The sequence below is a fragment of the Etheostoma cragini genome, chromosome 1, assembly GCF_013103735.1.
Source record: "Etheostoma cragini isolate CJK2018 chromosome 1, CSU_Ecrag_1.0, whole genome shotgun sequence".
Taxonomy (NCBI): Eukaryota; Metazoa; Chordata; class Actinopteri; order Perciformes; family Percidae; genus Etheostoma; species Etheostoma cragini.
This window is the reverse complement of record NC_048407.1, coordinates 29,729,418-29,748,601: the sequence shown is the minus strand read 5'-3', so window position 1 is coordinate 29,748,601 and position 19,184 is coordinate 29,729,418. Positions and strand designations below refer to the sequence as shown.

At 40.7% G+C, this 19,184-nt stretch overlaps 1 protein-coding gene across 1 annotated transcript; it reads left to right on the top strand.

Moving 5' to 3' along the window:
- Nucleotides 1-6,335: 6,335 nt before the first annotated feature.
- Nucleotides 6,336-17,821, top strand: LOC117947561 (synaptotagmin-5). The gene is made up of 5 exons (XM_034876608.1): nucleotides 6,336-6,495; nucleotides 8,738-9,741; nucleotides 13,618-13,789; nucleotides 15,684-15,850; nucleotides 16,959-17,821. The coding sequence occupies exons 1-5, from the start codon at nucleotides 6,351-6,353 to the stop codon at nucleotides 17,106-17,108; spliced, it is 1,638 nt and encodes a 545-aa protein (XP_034732499.1). The 5' UTR covers nucleotides 6,336-6,350; the 3' UTR covers nucleotides 17,109-17,821.
- The last annotated feature ends 1,363 nt before the right edge of the window (nucleotides 17,822-19,184 follow it).

The window sequence follows — 19,184 nt, the reverse complement described above, 5'->3', positions numbered from 1 at the left end:
CCGTTTGGTGGGAGCAGCGGATTTAAAGAGACGGGTATGGCTTCAGCCTGGAGCATCCCATGTCATACGGTCCCGTCTCGTGCCGAGGTTTGTCCAACGGTAAATTCAGAGGGTCAAAAATACAAAATTGAATAATTTTCCAGATGGAGGTACGGGTAAATTCGTGACCACGTTTGTTGCAGTCGATTGAAAAACGTTAAAAACTGTTAAAGTAACAATTTTGCCATACATAGAGTTTGCTCATTTCTGAATCTTGTTGTTGTGTTGTTCCATATTAACGTAGCCACATTTGATGAAACCTCCATCAGCGACGCAGTCATTTCTGCCAACTAACGGCCGGATTTCCTGAGGAGGGATAACAAGGATCTGCATGCAAAAGAACAAAAATACAAAAATAAACATGTCACGCTTTTTTCAATACTCCTTTTAATTTTATAGCCTACTCTATAATGTCTTCACACTTCACTGGGACATTGCCGCAAATACAATTGCTTATCAGCATGGCGTCAGGGCATGAGACGGGAGAGGCTCCAAGTTGCAGCCATAGAACGAATTTTTTTATTTGCCTAATCTGCATTTATTTTAGAGACGGACATATATTTTTCAATATAAAAAACAAAAACAAATATTTTATTCATTAGCATGTTAGTTGACGCGAGCTTATTTTATTACAGCTGCGACCTTTTGTTATGAAAAGTAGAAGCTTGGGGATGGCACCATGGCGGGACGGCATGAGACGGGACGGCATGACATGGGACGCTCCAGGCTGCAGGTCTTAAAAGAGACTAGTAGTGTACGGTGGCCGGGAAGTGCAACACAACATTACAAAGTGTGAAAAACAGTTTTAGTTTTTTTCTTCGTAAAAGTGTTTTGACTCTTGTTAATTTGTTTTTTTTTAAATGTAAATTTGTTTTGTTCTTTGTGAAAGTGTTTTGCATCTTGTTAATTTCTTTTCTAAAATGTAAGTTTGTCTCGATCTTTGCAAAAGTGTTTCACACTTTGTAATGTTGTTTTGCCCTTCCCGGCCACCGTGGGGGTCTTAGGCCCTCTGGTGGATGGATGGAGAATGGCAGTGAGAGGGCTACATAAAGTTCCTGCAGTCCCAGAGGCAGGAAGCCTACTTATTTAAGAGGTTTATTCCACCCAAATAGCCTACTACATTTGTCCAAATTCTTTTATTTAAAAGGTTTAATAATCATTTATATATTTTTTAAATTGTACAGAGTACAATAAGTACAATTTACACAGGCCTGAAACACAAAGATGCTCAGGTCCCATACATGCAAAAGTTGAGACGGGAGACTTGAACCAGCAAACCTACGGACCAAAACCTCCTCCCTACGGGCTACTGCCATCCACTATCTATTCATTCATATCACCAAAATACTACTATTGTCTTAGTATTTATTTTATTTTTTTTAAATCTTGGGTCCTAGAAGTGCAGTTTTATTGCAGTCCTTAAAGTGCAGCCTCCAGTACTGCAGCTCTGTGGCTGGGGAGGATAGCGACAGACTGTGCAATTGTCAAGTATGGTCAAATGTAGGCCTATTCAATGTATTTCTGTTGCAGGTGAAAACAAAAAAACAAAAAACAAAACAATGAAATATATATTGTGTCACTTTTAGCCTCTTGGGACAAGTGATGCTGGTCTTTGGTCAGCATGTGATCTACACTTATCCACAGATGTGATCCACAGTGTGAAGATGACTTTTCCAGCCTCTGCTCCTCAAGCAAAGGGCCTGTCCCCTTTGACTTATTTAGCCTAAACTTAAATGTAAATTAATGCATTTGCTGTTCACTGCCTAAACGTCCAGTAGACCATGGTGTGGGTTCATCGCTGACTGGAACCATTCATGTTTACAACAAGGAAGATGGCAAAAACTAAATATTACCTCACTAAAAACAACCTAGCTGACCATGTGTTATTGTGACTTGCATGTAACCAAACCTTTTTTTTTTTAAATGATTTACACCATTATAAGACAGGAGAAAGAAATCATACAAATTTCCTTTATAACTAACCTGCTAGGTAGATTCATATCAGGTGGTAGGTGGATGTCCCACATCACTTAAACACACCCTCTAGTCTTCTTAATGGACACTTGAAATGTAGACTTTTTTTACAAGATGAAAATAGAAAATGCCTTTCTACAGGACCCAGAATTTTGTGCTACGTCCCTTCTTATGGGTAAATCAATCACACCTTCAGCCGTAATGTAAAACTCCTTATAAGGACTGCATTTTGGCTGAAAGAGTGTTAGTATTACTGCCATGAAATCAAGACGTTACAGGCTTAAATCACTCTTGTTGAAAAAAGAACTAGGTTTTTCTAACGATTTCCACTTCCCCTATGGGGGCTGAACCCGGGCGGAACTTGGACAAGAGAGTTTACACTTGTGTGTGTCTTTGGCAGAAAGCGGAAAGCTGACTGCAGTTTTGACTGGACGTTGGCCAGCTATACTGTAAATGCTGCTGCAGCACACATGCTGAAAGCTGACTGCAGCTGACAGTGCAGGTGGCAGAGCTAACTCAACTCATACACAATGAACGATGCCACCGGGGAAAAGAACAGAAGGAGTGTATTATATATAAGTAATTAGTGTTACTCGTGCTGTAAGGATTTCATCTGGCAACAGTACAAAAGCCAATGGATGCTGATGCTGACTGTGATGTGGAGTGATGATGCGCAACACATGTGAGTCAAATGTTTTATCTGCGAATGTTGATGGTCCCATGGCATGGTGCTTTTTGGATGCTTTTATATAGGCATCATTGGTCCCCTATTACCATATCTGAAGTGTATTTCCCAAAATTTAGCCTTGGTGCAGAATTGCAGCCAGTCCCACGATGAGCTTTTCTTTTGTATGTGCCATTCCAAGTCTGCAGCTTTTGAGGAGGGGGGGCTTTGAACAACTGCTACTTTGCTTGGTTGAAAGCCATGATGTCTCTGTTATGGGTGGGCCAAATTCTCTGGGCGGGCAAAGCAGAGAAAAGGGAAGTTACTTTGCCCCTTTTGACCTCATAAGGCCCATTTGAGCTTTCATTTTCTCAAAGTCAGCGCAAGATTTCCCAGGCTCAGTTTACACCTTTCTCAATTTCTAGCCACTGGGGGACCATAGGCAGGCTTGGGAAATGCATATTAACGTTAAAAAAACTCATAAAGTGACATTTTCATGGCACAGGACCTGTAACTTTTCCTCTGACTGCATTCCTGCAGATCAACGTTGAATCAGAAACAATGTTAAAGTCCAGGCTCATTGGCTCTACAAACAAACTGGATCCAAGCTCTGCAAGATTGAGGTTTATACACATTTCCAAGGTGATATTGAAAGTTGGTCACCAACTTCCCACAGACCCACAACCAATGATGCCCCGTCCAACTGAAGAGGAAGATCCCAACCATCCGGTGTGGCAGCTTGTCATCTCTTTCTGCTGTAAGGGAATGATCGAAGGCGTCGTACTGCTGCTTCTCCTCTGGCTCCTCATTCAGGTCCTCTTCATTAAAGATTTGGAAGGTACAGACATTTAAAGCAATTCTTGTGTGAGAGCGTGTCCGTGTGTAGGGGGGGTATTTATGACAAAAAAGGTGAGCCTATATTGTTATTAATATTCTATTTATCTGTTTCTTTGCAGCAAAACCACAAGTATAATTTAACATGAGTAACATTTAAGATTTATTTATCAGGACAATGCAACTTGATCAACATTTCGGAAAATTCAGTGTTGGCCCGTCAGCCAATTTTCACCAGTATTATAAGACAGACCACTGATACTGTCATCTTGTCTACACGTCTACACTTCATGTCTAGACATGTCAATACTGTAGTTCTTCTGACAGATGAAATGTTTTTAATGGGACTGTAAAACTGACTCTGTGCTGAATCCAAGGACACACCTTTGGGTTCAACTTTGCGAGGGTTGAGATCTCCACTTTTGAGCAAAATTGAAATTTTGAGCATATGAAACACTTCCTTTCCTGCTGGGTTAATTTTTCTGCACAATTTGTGCCTTTTCTGCATCAAGTTATGGTGCAAGTGTCTTCATTTATTTATAGTTAATTGTAATAGTCTTTTGTGGGATTACACTGGCCAGTTGTAACCCCCCCACCACCCCTGTAAATTACACCTAGGACTGTATCTGTAATTTTAGAGAAAATCTATAATGTAAACTTCCACGAGAATTGTACAAAATAAAATGTATGTTAAACATTTTGCGGTTTTATCAACACACTGACAGATAATGCTAAATTGGGATTATTGGTAGCTCATTCTATTCACATGAGAGGATATTTGACCACCCATGCAAATGAAAAGGACCCTGGGGTGTCATAATGCTTTAATTTGGAGTGACATAAGGCTTCTGTTAAGAGCCCCCTTGGCCAGAGGGCAGCCATATTTATAAATTAATATAATAATGTTCCTGGCTTGTCAGGCATGTCCAGGACCAGCGGGAATACTGTATCTTTGTTGTTGAAGGTGAAAGAGTGTGACAGGGTGTTGAGTTGGGTGACTGGGTGCTCCTTTGAAACAAAAATCTATGTTGTTATTTAAAGCTGCATCAACTTACTGCGCTTGGCGTCAGCGCAACAAGTAAAAAAAAAAAAAAAATGACATGGCGAACATGTTAGCTAACAGACGCAGAGCAACATTATCATTCATTTTGGGTCACCTGATGAATGTACAGGAAGTCCAGTAGTCACTGTCACAGCTTTAAATTAACAATTTTGATCACCAGCCATCATGACAAGTACATTTTTAAAGTTACCGGTCAATCAGATTTTCTACTAGCCACCTGTTGTTTTTTGATTCCCTAGCTAACATTACTTAAATTTCAGCTCCTCTGGTTTGTTTTGCACCCTTCCGTTCATATTCTGCGTTTCAGCGTAGCTTGGCGGAACAAAAAAACGATCAATCTGGCAACACTGACTTGTTGCATCATTTCCGCAGCCTGAAATCAAACAGAAGCAGTGTTATGTGTTTCATTCCTCATCAGCCACATTGGCTAGTAACTTTATAATGTTGCCAAAATACATTTTTAACCATCATCTGATGGGTTGGCGGGTGTGAATTTAAAGCCCAGGGATCTTGTTTATAAATGTGGCGTACATGCAAAACGGGGCTGAAAATGTGCATACGCCACTTTGAGATGGATTTTGCAAGTGTTTATGGAACAATTACCCTCTTAAATCTTTATGATAACGTGGATGATATGGAGTGTAGAAATGTGCGTGAGGCATCAATATTTGAAAATATTACGAGGAATGGTTTTTTCCCACATTTTCTTTCTGCAGTCTGACTTCAGTTTACCACTTCACCATCTGCAGGGAAAACCCTGACAAACTTCTGGCAAATTTGAGATTTGCTCTGCAAGTCAGTCTGGCCAACAGCCCAGTCAAGCCGTAGACAGTGAAAGACATGGAACAACAGATCCCAGACCAGCACTTCCCCGTTCAGGGCTGAGCATTACTGCGCAGCCTCCAACTTCGCTTGTTGACGCAGATGTGATGTGAGCAACCTGTCTGAAAGTTGTAAGTTATCTAGAAGCTGTGCAAGAGAAACGTCAGTCATTCCCAATCTTGACAGCGTAGGTATATGTAAGGAGATAACATAGGCACAGGGTAATCGTTGCTAACTAAAATGCTAGTTAACATTAGTAATTACACTAAAACAACTAATGTAAGAAAACAAAACTGTCTGCGAGCTTCTCCTGACAATACGGTGATTTGTTGACCATGCAACAGCAAGTTGCTTGGTTACGACACAATCATTAGCCAACGGCTTGCCGTTGCAAACATATTTTTATATGTCATGAAATCTGTCAGGCAAGTTGAAATTCAATTTTCTATTTTATTTGTTTTGTTTATAGGGACAAAGGGAGCTATCTCACAAAGGGAGCTATCTCAGGACACTTTACAGACCGAGTAGGTCTAGACCACACTCTCTAATTTACAAAGACCCAACCAATTTTCCCCAATCTCACACCCCCCACCTCCCCCCAGAGCAAGTGTTATTTTGGTGCAACAGCTGCGAGGAAGAACTTCCTTTTTACAGGCAGAAACCTTGGGCAATTTCTTTAAAAATAGGATACTACCTCCACTATCCGTGGCTGCTCGGACGATATGCCACGAGAAAAGTATTGAATTTCGTACTAATATGCGTTTTTGTGTCCCAATTTGGCTACATTTCTCTTTCTGTTTTGTGATTTCTGTAATTTGTCCTCCTAAAGACATAAAGCATAAATCCTACAGGTCTCACAAGTGTAATAAAATGACTGCAGTGCTGGTAGGCTGGACTGTTTGGAAGAAGGCAGTGGACCTTTTCTGTTTCCAACGCACAATCAGTGTGACTTAAATGAAAGCTCAGTCACCGGGCGAAGCCATTGGCTGGAAGGCTTCAGGTCCCTGCGCACTGGCGCCGCGCTCACAAACACCGCTCACACACCGACTCAACACACACGTCAAACTGCATGGGAGCATGTCGCAGTACACTCTGGCAGGTAAGAAAAACCTTAAGTCTTCTTAATTCTAACTTGAACTGCTTTTGCTTGGTCTTGTATGGCGGTTTTGTTTTAATCTGTAGCTTCCTTAGCGCATATCTTTTTTTAAGAAGGAAGAAAAAAATGAAAATATCAGGCCATAGCACATCTTTCATTGAAAAAAAATCTTACGCTGCCAATTTGTCCAGTTAAATTGACCTCGAACGTTAAAATAAGAGCTGTAGTCGAAGGGGAGGAGGCTCTTTTTATTAATGCACTCACTCTGAGGCATGCACTGTGGAGAGGTGCCTCTGTTGTTTGCTTTAGATAACTTTGTATGAAAAAGGACCAAGAGCCTGTAGGCAAATAAAATAGATTATTCTAACGCAGATCAAAAGAAGCTTCAAACACATTCTGCCAATGACAAGTTCTGCACGTGCGTGCGGTTATTACTACAGTACATGCATGATTGAGTGAAGTCTATCGGGACACCACAGCACAGTAGCAAAATACACACACACACACATGCAGAATTGGAGCAGGTCAGGCTGTTGACCAAATACATCAATATCGATTTATTGGCGATATTGTAATGTTTACTCTAGGTGCTTCCACAAAATATTCACACAATGAGATATTAGATGAATAATAATCAATAATGTGGAATGAGTGGGTGAAGTCAAATGATAGAACAGTCAGTGGTAAGTTCAGAAAATCACATCACTTTATGCTGTAAGTCTTTAAAATCAGGAAAAGCGAAGACTTGATCATATTGCAATGTTATGGTATGCAAAATATAAGACGACATTTAGCCTCACATATTAATTTCAATATAAATCTATATTTTGGCCAGCCCTAGTCTGAGTCCTATTTTAGAGTGATCCCATCAGCCTTCTTTTTCTAACATCCACAGCGTCTGAGGAGCTGCCTGCTCCTGCACAGGCTCGTTGCCTGGGCTGAAATGGATCTGCTCTGACAGATAGCACTCCTTTGCTTTGATAGTGATCACATCTTTACAAGTCTACACCTCATGCAGTGTGATCAAAACCTCTAATAAGTCTCTTACTTACTGTGACACAACCCCTCAGATATTCAGAGGGGATTTATGCTTTTGTGTAATACATCCTCCTATGTTTTAGGGTTGATTTATGAGGGGGAAAACAATCATATTCCTCCCTAATAATTTAGGATTTTATAGCATATTGTTTTTTATATTAACAAAGGCACCCAGCTTTTCGTTCTCAGTGGTAGTTTTCCTTGCCATGGTCACTGGTTGAAGCTCACAGCTTTCCAGCCGTGTTTTCACCACTGACCACCAGTGTGTGATGCTGCATGAGTCATCTAACACACCCTCATTATCTGTTAAATGCACACCAGGGCTCGTCTTTAAAGGCTTCAGTCCCAGGAACTCGCTCAGCTCTGTCATGATTTTATAAAGAGTGTGTTCATGCCATTAACACTTTATTTTGAAATAATATTCAATAATTCATGTTTTTTAATTATTTATTTTAATTTAATTACATGTGCTTAAATTAAGTTCAGGGAAATCTGAATAATATAACATATTTTACATTATACATTACATTCGATGTAATGGTGCAGCCATAATGTAATCTGTGACTTGAACAGTAGTGCTGCTAGAACACACATACAGAATACATATGTAGAGTAATAATGTGTGGGAAAATATTTTAAACAACTTATCATGTGTTTTTTTCTGGGAATACTGACAATTTTATAGTTTAACTGGTAAAACTCATAATGCTGAGTATATACACATACACACACGCAAACACCCACACTTACTCCCTCACAATTTTGATTATCAGGGAAACTAACACCAACGCATTGCATGTGCATGGCTCCTGCTTTAGATCAAAGCAACAACTGTGACAATACCGATTCTACAATTATGATAACAACCCTGGGACATTTCCTTTTCATTCTCATCTAGGACGCAGTATGCAGACACAACAAGATAATGTTACTGTAAGACGCAAATGTCCTCTAGATCTTTCATAATGAATTTGGCTTCAAGTCTCTCTTTTATTTTCTTCTTGACTGACAGGTCACTCAAATGGACTAAACTGATTTGATTTGTTAGTTTGTCACAATTTTGTCTACTGTATATATATCTCTTTGCCCGTTTTGTTTCTCCAAAGTTGCTTTCTTTTTCTTGTTTACGCACAGATTCAAGTCTTCACTTCATTAATCCCACTGACACAATGTTAAACTGTGACTGCTTTGTTTTCTGTCTGTCTAGTTCATCTGCAGATCCTGCTGGCTGTGGGTCTGGCTGTGTTCTGCTACTGTCTGGTTCTTGGTTGCATCCTTTGCTGTCGAAGGAGGAAGAGAGTTTCATCAGAGGACAAGGAGGCTGTCTTCTTGTCTCCTCATTCTGCTGAGCGGGTGACTGTGACATTGACTCCGTCCCCATGTACACAGCCTGTCAAGCCGCAGTACGAGCTGCTGGATGGGGACGTGTTGGAATTCCCTTCATCTAAAGGCAGCTGTTCTCCCTCTGAGGATGACCACACTGCTTTGGCCTTTGACCACAGCCCTACCCGATCAGTTGAGCTGGTGCAATCTCCTGGATCCTCTTTTCCAATGCGACGCCTCAGCACCCCGGCAGTTCCCTGCTCACCCAATAAACCACTAGGTCACAGCAGAGCCTCACTTCCCTCCCTCACCAAGCTGAACCTGGTGTCCAGGTCCCGCCGGGCAATGGGTCGCCGCAGCACCGTGAGCGGCGAAGGTTTTCTTTACACCGAGAGCAGTCGACTGACTACAGGTGCTGTCAGAGCTCCCACCCAGCAGGGGGAGCCGTGTCTGTCACAGTATGGCTCTAACTCTCTCTCCATCTCCTCCAAGTCAGCTCCTCTCCTGCACTTCTCTTTGCTTTTCTCCTCTGCCTGTGGCACCCTGATGGTCAACATCCTGGGGCTCTCGGGGGCCAGTCGAAAGCGCACCGGGGTGTTTGTCCGGGCCAGCCTTCCCCCCCTCTGCCCCCGCCCTCAGCAGATGGCCTCTCGGCGCCGCAGCCTCAGCCCAGATCTCAACAGCCAGACCTTTGTGCTGCAGGTGGGCTCTGTGGAAGAGCTGCGCATCTGCACCTTGAGACTTGCTGTCTACAGCAGGGACTTCTCAGGCTTAAGAGAGGCTGCGCTGGGGGTGGTGGAGCTGCCCTGTGAGCAGATGGATTGGGAGCCAGACACCACTACCACCTACACCGAGCAACTCAGCCCAAGTAAAAGCAAGCTGAAAAAGGTATATGGGGATTTCATCATTTCATTTGTTTGATGTATGCATCAGCAACTGGACCTGAGCCCAAATAGGCTTAACAACCAGGCATTTATTGATGCACTGCTTACAATCTAATTTATACGCCTGATGTTTTGTTGCCAAACAACTTTGAAATACCTAATTGAAAAAATATAAGTTGTCTCTTCAGAACTGAAATGTACACAAAGAACAAACCCTCAAAAGCCAGCTATCTCCTGGTCAGAATGATACACTCTTGAAAAGGAATAGTTCAACATTTTACACTGCAAATTATTTGGTTCTAACCAAGACAAAAAACAAAAACTTAGATTTAGAAGTGTTAGTTAATTTATCTTGTTTTACGTGTCAATTTCTTATTTTAAGTGTTTAACTTTACACTATAATCTTGAATCAAGAATGCTTGTCAAGTGAAATCATCTTGCTGCATGGACAGATAATTTCACTTGTTTTGAGTACCTTTTCCCTCCAATTTAGTGTTTTTATCTTGCTTTTTAGACACCCAACATGTGGAGTGCACTCAATCGCCTTAATATAGAGAGTTCGATGTAAAGATCAACACCACTCTCACATCTGTAGGGTAAATATGAAGCTACAGCCAGCATATAGTTAGTTTAGATTAGCTTAGTTTAGCACGAAGTCTGAAAACAGGAGAAAACTACTAGCCTGGCTTTGTACACAGGTACCAAAATCTGATCGGACAGAAACAAGAGTGGTATGGATGCAACACGTGGTGCTGATGTTTTTGGGTCCTGTCAGATCCAGAACTGATTGGCTCAGGTCTCCGAGTTTTTGAGGTGATTGTGTCGCAATCTTAAAGTTTGTGTGGTTCTGTGTTTGTGCATGTGTGTACATCTGTGGCTTGTTAACAAGGGCTGCAACTCCTTTTTAGTCTATGTACAACATAATTTCTTTCAAAAATCTTGTTTTAACAAAGTCTGCTTTTTCAGTTGATTAAACAGAGAGGGGTAGGCAGGCCTATACATAGCACATATCATGTTTTATCCATGAAGGAATGCAGCGTCTAATCAGCTCTCCCATTAGCCATTTTTCCACTGTTGTTAGTCATGGTGACATTGTTGTTAGAAACTGCAGAGCAAACAAGCAGAGTGTAGCAAATTGGCAGGGCGCCCACACCGTGCCCTCGGCGGCTCACTTGAAACACTGCCAGAGGGCATAAATAGCTGGCTTTAGAAAGGAGGGGGTCCTGTTGTTTCAGTGGACATTACTCAATCAGTCACTCTGATTGTTTTTGCCTAAGTGACGTGTTGTGTGCTTGGTAGGGATATCAGTATCATTTCTCCCATTTTACAGTCATGGTGAAAATCAGGTCTTACCTCTGTACCTCCTTTCGTGTCCAAGTATCGTTCATCCCCCCCTACACCCAGCTGCTGTCGGGTGTGTGTACCGGTGTGGATGTGCAACAGAGGACTGCTGGATAACTGTTTAAAGAGTTGGCCGTGCACGGAGGCTGTGCAGTAGGGTCTCCATCTTTTAATGTATACAATTACTGGTGTTGTAATCAGTGTAATGGGACCAGGTCGGAGTATTGATGATTAGTTATCTGCATTACATTACTTGTTTTGACATTTCATGGGAATATGGGGCATGACGCGGCAGCAATTTAAGGACTGCGCATTTTAGCACAAAATGCTTGGTCACGACAGGGCTGCTATTGGTTGTCAGGATGATCCACATGCACTGTTGTGTTCTTAGCTTTCTGAGCATGCAGGCTTTTTATTTTTAATCATTATTACGTCATACTCGGCAAATGCTCACTAACCTCATCTTAATAAATGAGAATGACATTACAAATACATGAACCGATGACAGAACTGAGAATGATGATAACATATTATTACCATATTTTTTACATAAACTGTTTTTGTGATGTGTTCAAGGCTTTAAGAACAGCGCACCATTAGATTATGCCTGCCAAATGTTTACGTGGTGTTAATTTTTGTTCAAGAGCTGTAATAGAGATTATGTTTTGTGTCTCTTATCCCTGCTAGATGTTCACCTTTTTTTCTTGGTCCACTCATTTACCTTGGCTCCACACAATTTCGAGCTAGGCTTTAACGCCAAATTGGCTGAAAGCCGATGCCCTTACAGGGGCTGAGAAGGGGGGTGGCCTCTGGGGGTCAAGTCCTAAAATATTTTCTCAAAAGTCCTAAATCTTTTAAGCCAACTTTACTGTATTTCAGAAGCTATACATGGCTTTGTTTTAAAGCTAGACAAAAAAATAGATAAAGATATTGATATAATATGAAACTAGACAATCATTCCTGCATAAATAATAGTAAGCCCATGGAGATGTTTGTCAGTCTTATATTACTTCCCCCTCTCTCTTATGAGGCGTCCATGGTTTGGAGATCACTGGATGACTCATACGATCAGTTTTAAGGGTCTGTTATGTAACGCAAGTAAAAAGAGTTACCAAATAACAACAGTCTTTTGCAGTCTCATTGCAACAAGAAGATCCACTAACCTTTTTTTTTTTTTTTTTGTCGGAGGCTGAGAATTTTCCTTGTGATATTTTTTAACATGAGGGCAATTTATGTGGGAATTGTTTTTAGTTTATAATGAAACATTTTGAAGATGAGGACAATGTGGTTTTAAAGCAAGGTTTTTAGAACCAGCCTTAACTGAATTACTTAATCTCTGCAGTTAGTTGGTGAAGGGTGCAACACAGTTTTTACTGCTCAATGAAGGACAGTGTTGGAGTGGGGATGCAGGTTTTACTTTTTTATTAGTGTCTTGTTTTTGTTGATAGTTGATAAGAAGGTCTGACGAATACACACTAAAACACTTGGAATCATCCTGAGTTGTAATACCGCCCCTGCTGCGTCCCAACTCTGGTGTACAGCATGTGAAGGGATAGCATTCAATGGACTGAAGGCTAGCGAGCTGAATGTACCTTTGCCCAAAAGCTAATGTTGAAAGGTTTTACCATTAGGAAGCTGCTTATGAAGTGACCAGCATCAGCTGGACAGTTTGATGAAAGGTTGAAACCCTTTACTTCACTGAAAAACAAATGTTGCTATAGCTGATTTGCTTGGTAATGTGTGTTTTGCAGAATAATGTCTCTTCTTTTTAAAGGCAGTGTAAGTGTGGATGACGAGCTCTGAGGCGAATTGGCAGTGTATACTTACAGACAGAGGTAGTGAACCAAAACTCACTTGTTGAATAAAATCGCCTTCACACTCTGCTGCCTGGCTTCAGAAAGCTGCCGGCGGGCAAACACTCAGACGGTGACTCATCGCGCCCCAAACAATGCAAGCTAATGAGATCTGACATGATATCAGATGGAAATTACATATGGTGCATGCATGTCTGTATTGATTAAGAAAGGGTGGTCAATTTGGCAACACAATGCTTAACCCTGACAGCTGTAAATAACCAATATAACAGATTAACATTAAATGATTGGAAATGTGATACAGACTCAGCCCTGCTGAGATTCTCAGGCAGGTCAAATCCACGACATGAGGTGTCTTGGATATATATATATATATATCTCCTTCTGGTGAAGAAAACACTAATACAAATTGAAACTCCTAAACTGCTCCTTTACTTTGGCAGGCAGTGATTCACTGCAAATCCCTATGAAGGGGCACTGACACCTTGATTCTGAAACACCTCAGTCGACTCATTCACTGACAGAACTATGAACGTATTCATAAGCAGGAGTTTTAAATGCTATACAGCTTGAATGTGCTACATTCTCTTGGTTTTGTTCCTTGGTTTTGTTTCCTTTCAATTCCCATCCCTGGATGAAGGAAACATCTGCTCAGTGAAAGAAGACATTGTCCCCCTCTTGCTAAAGTTCTCCCATTTTTTATTTATCTCTCCTTCCACCCTAAGAGTGTGAGTTCCCAGGAAACACTGGGTCATAGGAAGAGCTCGTTGTGCGTGCCACGGGCTTTGGGTCAGCTGTTCATCCTGCTGCAGTACCAGACGCTCGCCCAACGCATCAAGGTGTTGGTCCGAAAGGCTGAGAACCTGGCAAAGCTCACACGGATACCAGGGGCCGCAGGTAAAGACCGAAATTACTTTATATCCAAACAATAAAATGTAGTGGTTAACATACTTATACGTATGCGGGGCATTACATACTTATAATGCCCCGCATACGTGTTACTTGATAATGTTGCACCACACAGCGTGTGTCACATCTGTAGTTAAGGTCTGGTTTAACTAATGGCAACTGCCACCACTAAAGGTAGGTTAGGGAAAGATAGCAATGTTGTTTGGACGAATGACTTGGTAAGTAGAATCCTAAAGACACAATAACAACTGGTTTGGGATGAGTTCTCTCAGTTGCAGATGTTAAGTAAAACTGTTACACATGTGAGTCTTCCACACGGAAATGCTTTTTGGTTGCAAAATTGCAGCTTCGTTTTGCATACTGACATATTGATGATGTCATCGCCACAACCCTCAACCTCTAGCCTTTGACCTCTTATCCCACGACGACGTCTCATAACAACATCAATGGTGGACTACAAGCTTGTGTTCCTGCTGGAGAAAATGTTGAGCCTATTTGGGTAAAATACTAGTGCAAAATAATATGCTCCTTATTGTGTTTTTTGATTTCTTCTTCTACTGTCTGTTTGTATAAAGCTCGCAAGCTTATGCGCATGCTCCGCCTCTTCTTCTCTGTTTTTGGTGAATTTCTGTAACAGAAGCAGCACAATATATAGGCTTGGAATATGAAGTAGCTTGTTGAGTCATTTACAAATGGATCCGTTTGGACGCAAATATTCTTGGACTGATGCCAGCGAAGGACGGGAAAAAGATTGTTTTGGTACGTGTGGACATGGCCTATGAACGGAGTTCTTAGTATTTTGTCTGAAAAGACTTCCAATTATAAGACCTTCAATGTATTTGAACCTTTTCTCAGTTGAGAATGGTAAGCTGCAACACACACTGGTTGACATGTACACTGTCTCATAAGCCTCTGTCTCTATTCTGCTCTGTATACCTTTTTCACAGCAGCCATGTTCACATGTCATAGTAGGAAAAGCATAGGTGTATTCAATACCATTAATAATAGCTGCATTCCACTTAGGAAAGGCACTGGTATTGTGCATGTTGACTCACTGAAATAGTTTACTGGGAAATCTAATGGAATTGAGCCATTGTTAAGGTTATCAATTTCAGCTGTGCTTTTCCTGCTATGACAATTCAAAAAAGTCTGCTGGGAAAAAAGGTCCCTTGCTTCAGCCACAGTCAGACAGATCGGATCCTTTATTGGCTTGTAGTATAATCAGATTAGGAACTGATCAGCCCGGTGTCATTTCCCTTCCTGTGTATATCACATCTCACTGCATCTTATTTTGAGCTCTGCTTTGATGATGCTGGTTTGGAGAGGAGGAAAGAGAAGATTCTGTAAGAGGAAAACCACTTGAATGTTTTGGCTTCCACACACTTAAAGTGACAGTTTGGGGCTACGTGGTCAGTAATTTGGTCTTTGTGCGTTTCAGGATAAAAAATGTTCTGAAATATGTAAACACTGTTCATGCTGTTTGCGGAAGCATGATGCGTATATGACAATGACACGCTTTTTAATTGAGTGAATCTAATTAGCATGTTAAAATGGATTTACAAGGGAAATCAAGTGATGATGCATAGAGTGGAGAAGGGCTCAGAGAGGGTTAGATGCGGATGAGGATGTAGATGCATAGACTGGTCCGCGTGCAGATAAAACAACACACAAGACTGCAGGGATGTGTACATTGATTCACAACAAACCAACCACAACAACCACAAAATTTGAAGATTTCGAACTCATGTTTTCGCTGATCCTTTTGTATATTTTTTACCCTTGTTGGAAGTTCATCAAAAATATTGTATGACATAAATAAATAAAAACAAGTCTGAATTAAATAAAACAAAATCATGACTGTGGTGTAATTGTTTCTCCATAGACCACTACGTTGTCATCAACCTGCGTCAGGATGGGAAAATAATTGGTACCAAGGAGACCAAAGGGGCCAGCGGTGCAAACCCCGTCTGGAACGCTCCGTTCCTGTTTGACTTGCCTTCTGGTGACATCACCCAGCTACCATTGGTCCTTGAATTTATCGTCATGCAGGTAGGAAGTTCTACATTCGTTGGCAACACCCTGACACTGTCTAGCCTACATTACATGTTATACAGAGGAATTATGGAGGTATGGAGGTATTATGGAGCTAGAACAGTGAGAGTAACCTGTGGTATTGAAACTAAAATTTGGCATTGAAACAACAGATATTGGCACTGAAAAATGTAGTTTGTCAGTGAACGCGTTACGCCTGTTAGTGAGTGTGTGATTTGCCTAGAAACCTGTCACTCAGCAGCTATACTTGTGACTGGAGGGGCGTTAAGGTTCTGTGCCAGTGTTAAAAGTAGGTATGGAGAGCGGAACTCGTTCTCTTAATACATCCATGACGGAGCGAATGAGAGCCACAAGCGAGTCAAGCCTCGTAATAACACTGGCCTCAAGCGTCCTAAAGGACAGGAATTACTAAGTAAGGAGTTATTATAAATACCAGATTATAGAAGATAGATTGACATCCCCGGCGGGATACTTAGCTACAATTAGCTACAAGTTAACTGATGTGTGCTAAATTAAGAGAACAGTGCTAACCTCTGCCAAAACAGCACAGCTTAGGCCTACATTAAAAGTTAACACTAAACCAGCCTGCTTCTATGTGAAACAAATGGCACAGATAAACAGACTTACTTGAGATTTGGAGGTTCCAGGTGAACTTGAGGAAGACATTGCAGATATGTGGTTTTAATACATTTGTGAGGATTCCTGTGGACTGTCTCTCGCCAGTAGCCTATGTAAATTACCCACAAACCACGCCCCTTTTGTCCCTCCCCTCAGGCCCCTCCTCCCTACACCAAAACAAGTGGTTGTAAAAATCTCGACAGAGTAAAAAAAAATTGTGACTGAATAGACAGACATCAAGAAAAAATGTAGATTGACATGGAAAAACCCAATCATAATACAAAAAAATGTCAAAGTGAAATAATATAATAGGATTGTGAGATTATTACTTTTTAATGTTTGTGTTTAATTTAGCAATTCAACATTTTCAGTGCCAGTATTTGTTTTTTCAATGCCAAATTTTATATACCACTTGTTACTGTCACTGTCACTGTAGTAACTGGATATTTACACAGTTGTTAATTCAGTTATGTCTATGTATCTACAGGGCCGTCTGTACACCAAGAGCAGTATTCTGGGCCGCGTGCTGATTGGCAGCGATGCAACAGAGGCGGGACAAGGACACTGGAAAGAGATGTGCAGTCGGGGTCAAATAGAGACAGCTCGCTGGCACATCATCCAATCAGATGTCCTGTAGGACTGATTTACAGACTGTGGGACTGCGCTGCTGTACATCAGCTGCCCAGTGAGTGGAACGCAGAGAGGCGGAGTGGGAATAACATGCCATTAGGGTGCACAAGCTTCAAAGTATTTCTTTTTAGTCGTTTTATTTCAGATTTTAGATCTCCATGTTAATCATTATCAATAGATAATGTTCATGAATGAAATAACTGGTGAAGCTATTTTAGGGAGAGACAAACATCTACATGGTCCATGAGTATGGAGCAGGGATGTGCGGCAGCTTTCACCATATCAACAGTATTCTGCATCCCAACATTGCCTTTGTGGTTATTTCCATTGTCAGTTCTTACAACTGTAGTCTGTTTACCTGTATCGTTTGGGTTGTTTGCAACTTGTGCTGGTGTTGTGGTTCTGTTTGTATTGTGCCCAGAGGCTAAAAATGTTGTGTTGAAAGTTATAGAGCATACAGTATATGTTGCTACTCGGGGTTTGCTGTAGTGTATTACTGTGCCATTATTTGTCCACATACAATACTGTAAACACCTATCCTCACGAATATGTACGAGGCCATTGCAGTGGCTTCACTTAGTGTCGCATGCCTGCTAAACCTTTTCCTTTGATCAGTTCCCAGAAGGATTTGTAAGTTGTGTTCTCTTTTCATCCACTTGAAGCTACAATAAACATTGGTTGGTTCACAGATGCCACAGCCCAGTTCGGTTTTTACTGTATACTTACTGTTTTCAACTAAATGCTAAACAGCTAAATACAAGAGTGAATTGCCACTTTACATTTTGTCTGCTGTGTTGCTGTGCAACATAAGGTCTTTAGCCAATAGATTGTGACCAAGCAGCAGAATTGCCAAAAACCATTATTGACTGCCATATACTACTCATACACTGTGGAACCCTTGCTATTGGATTTTATTATTTAAAACAATTTGCAGCTGTGTCTTCTCAATCCAAAAGAAGCCTCAATGAAGAATAGCATTGATCGCATGATGAGTTTAGCATGGACTTACTTTTCTCTGCAGTCATTTTAAAACAGAAACAGAAATTGTCTATCTTGCAGAATCAATATAAGGCAGTCAAAAACCAACAATAAATGAAATCATCTGCCATTCAGTCAGTTAGTCAATCAATGCCAAATTCATCAGATGTAGATATATTTTTGAATAAAATTATGATTTCATTATTCTCTGGGATAGGATTATTATTTTTCTTCCTCGTTAGAGCCACACATTAATTAAACCTTCATTCTAGGGCTTAAACTGACATTTGTCAAGCCTCTTAGCCAACATTAAAATATTCAGCACCCGTCACATATATGGTATAACAAAGACAGAAAATGTCATGTGTTTTTAATATTAATATACAACATTTTTGCTTTCTAGGAAGAAATTGTGTTTGTATTAGTAAATTGACCATGTTGATGCCTGCTGGTGACATGTATTGTCTCAACTGTATATGAATGTCTTTGCTTTCAAAGGGGAACAGTTTCAAATAAATTAAAATACATTGTTATTACATAAAAGGAATTTTGTCAAAGATGTGGATTGTATTGGGTTTTTGAGTATTTTCTTTTTTGAAAAAGATGATTACATTGTATACATACATGTTTGTGAAAAGGATCACGTTAATTTGGTCATTTTGTGCAATCAAATTATTAAAATCTTTGGCAATGCATAGAGAGTTTTCATCCTGCTGACAGACACCACATCACATTCACATAACTGTGAAACAAAATAAGGAGCAAACATGTTCAGTTTATCTAAAGCAACATTAGAAATCCACTGCATTGTGATTTTCATATTTTGCTTGAATGAAAATCTATCTAGAAGGATTTTAGTTATGTTGCAAGGAGGGAGAGGTTGGCTGCCACTCTACTGAGTGCACATGGCTATTGGCTGCTGCATTTGGAGTTTATGATAGTTCAACCTTTTCCCCTTTTTGTAGCCCAACCATGGCAACCAGAGAAGCCACAGCCAGGGAAATCATACAGAAGAGAATTCTATCAGCAAAAGGTTCCCTGAATCCTTTTTACCAACAAAAAACAACTTGCAGCATGACCTTCAGACTTCTTATAGTAATCATGT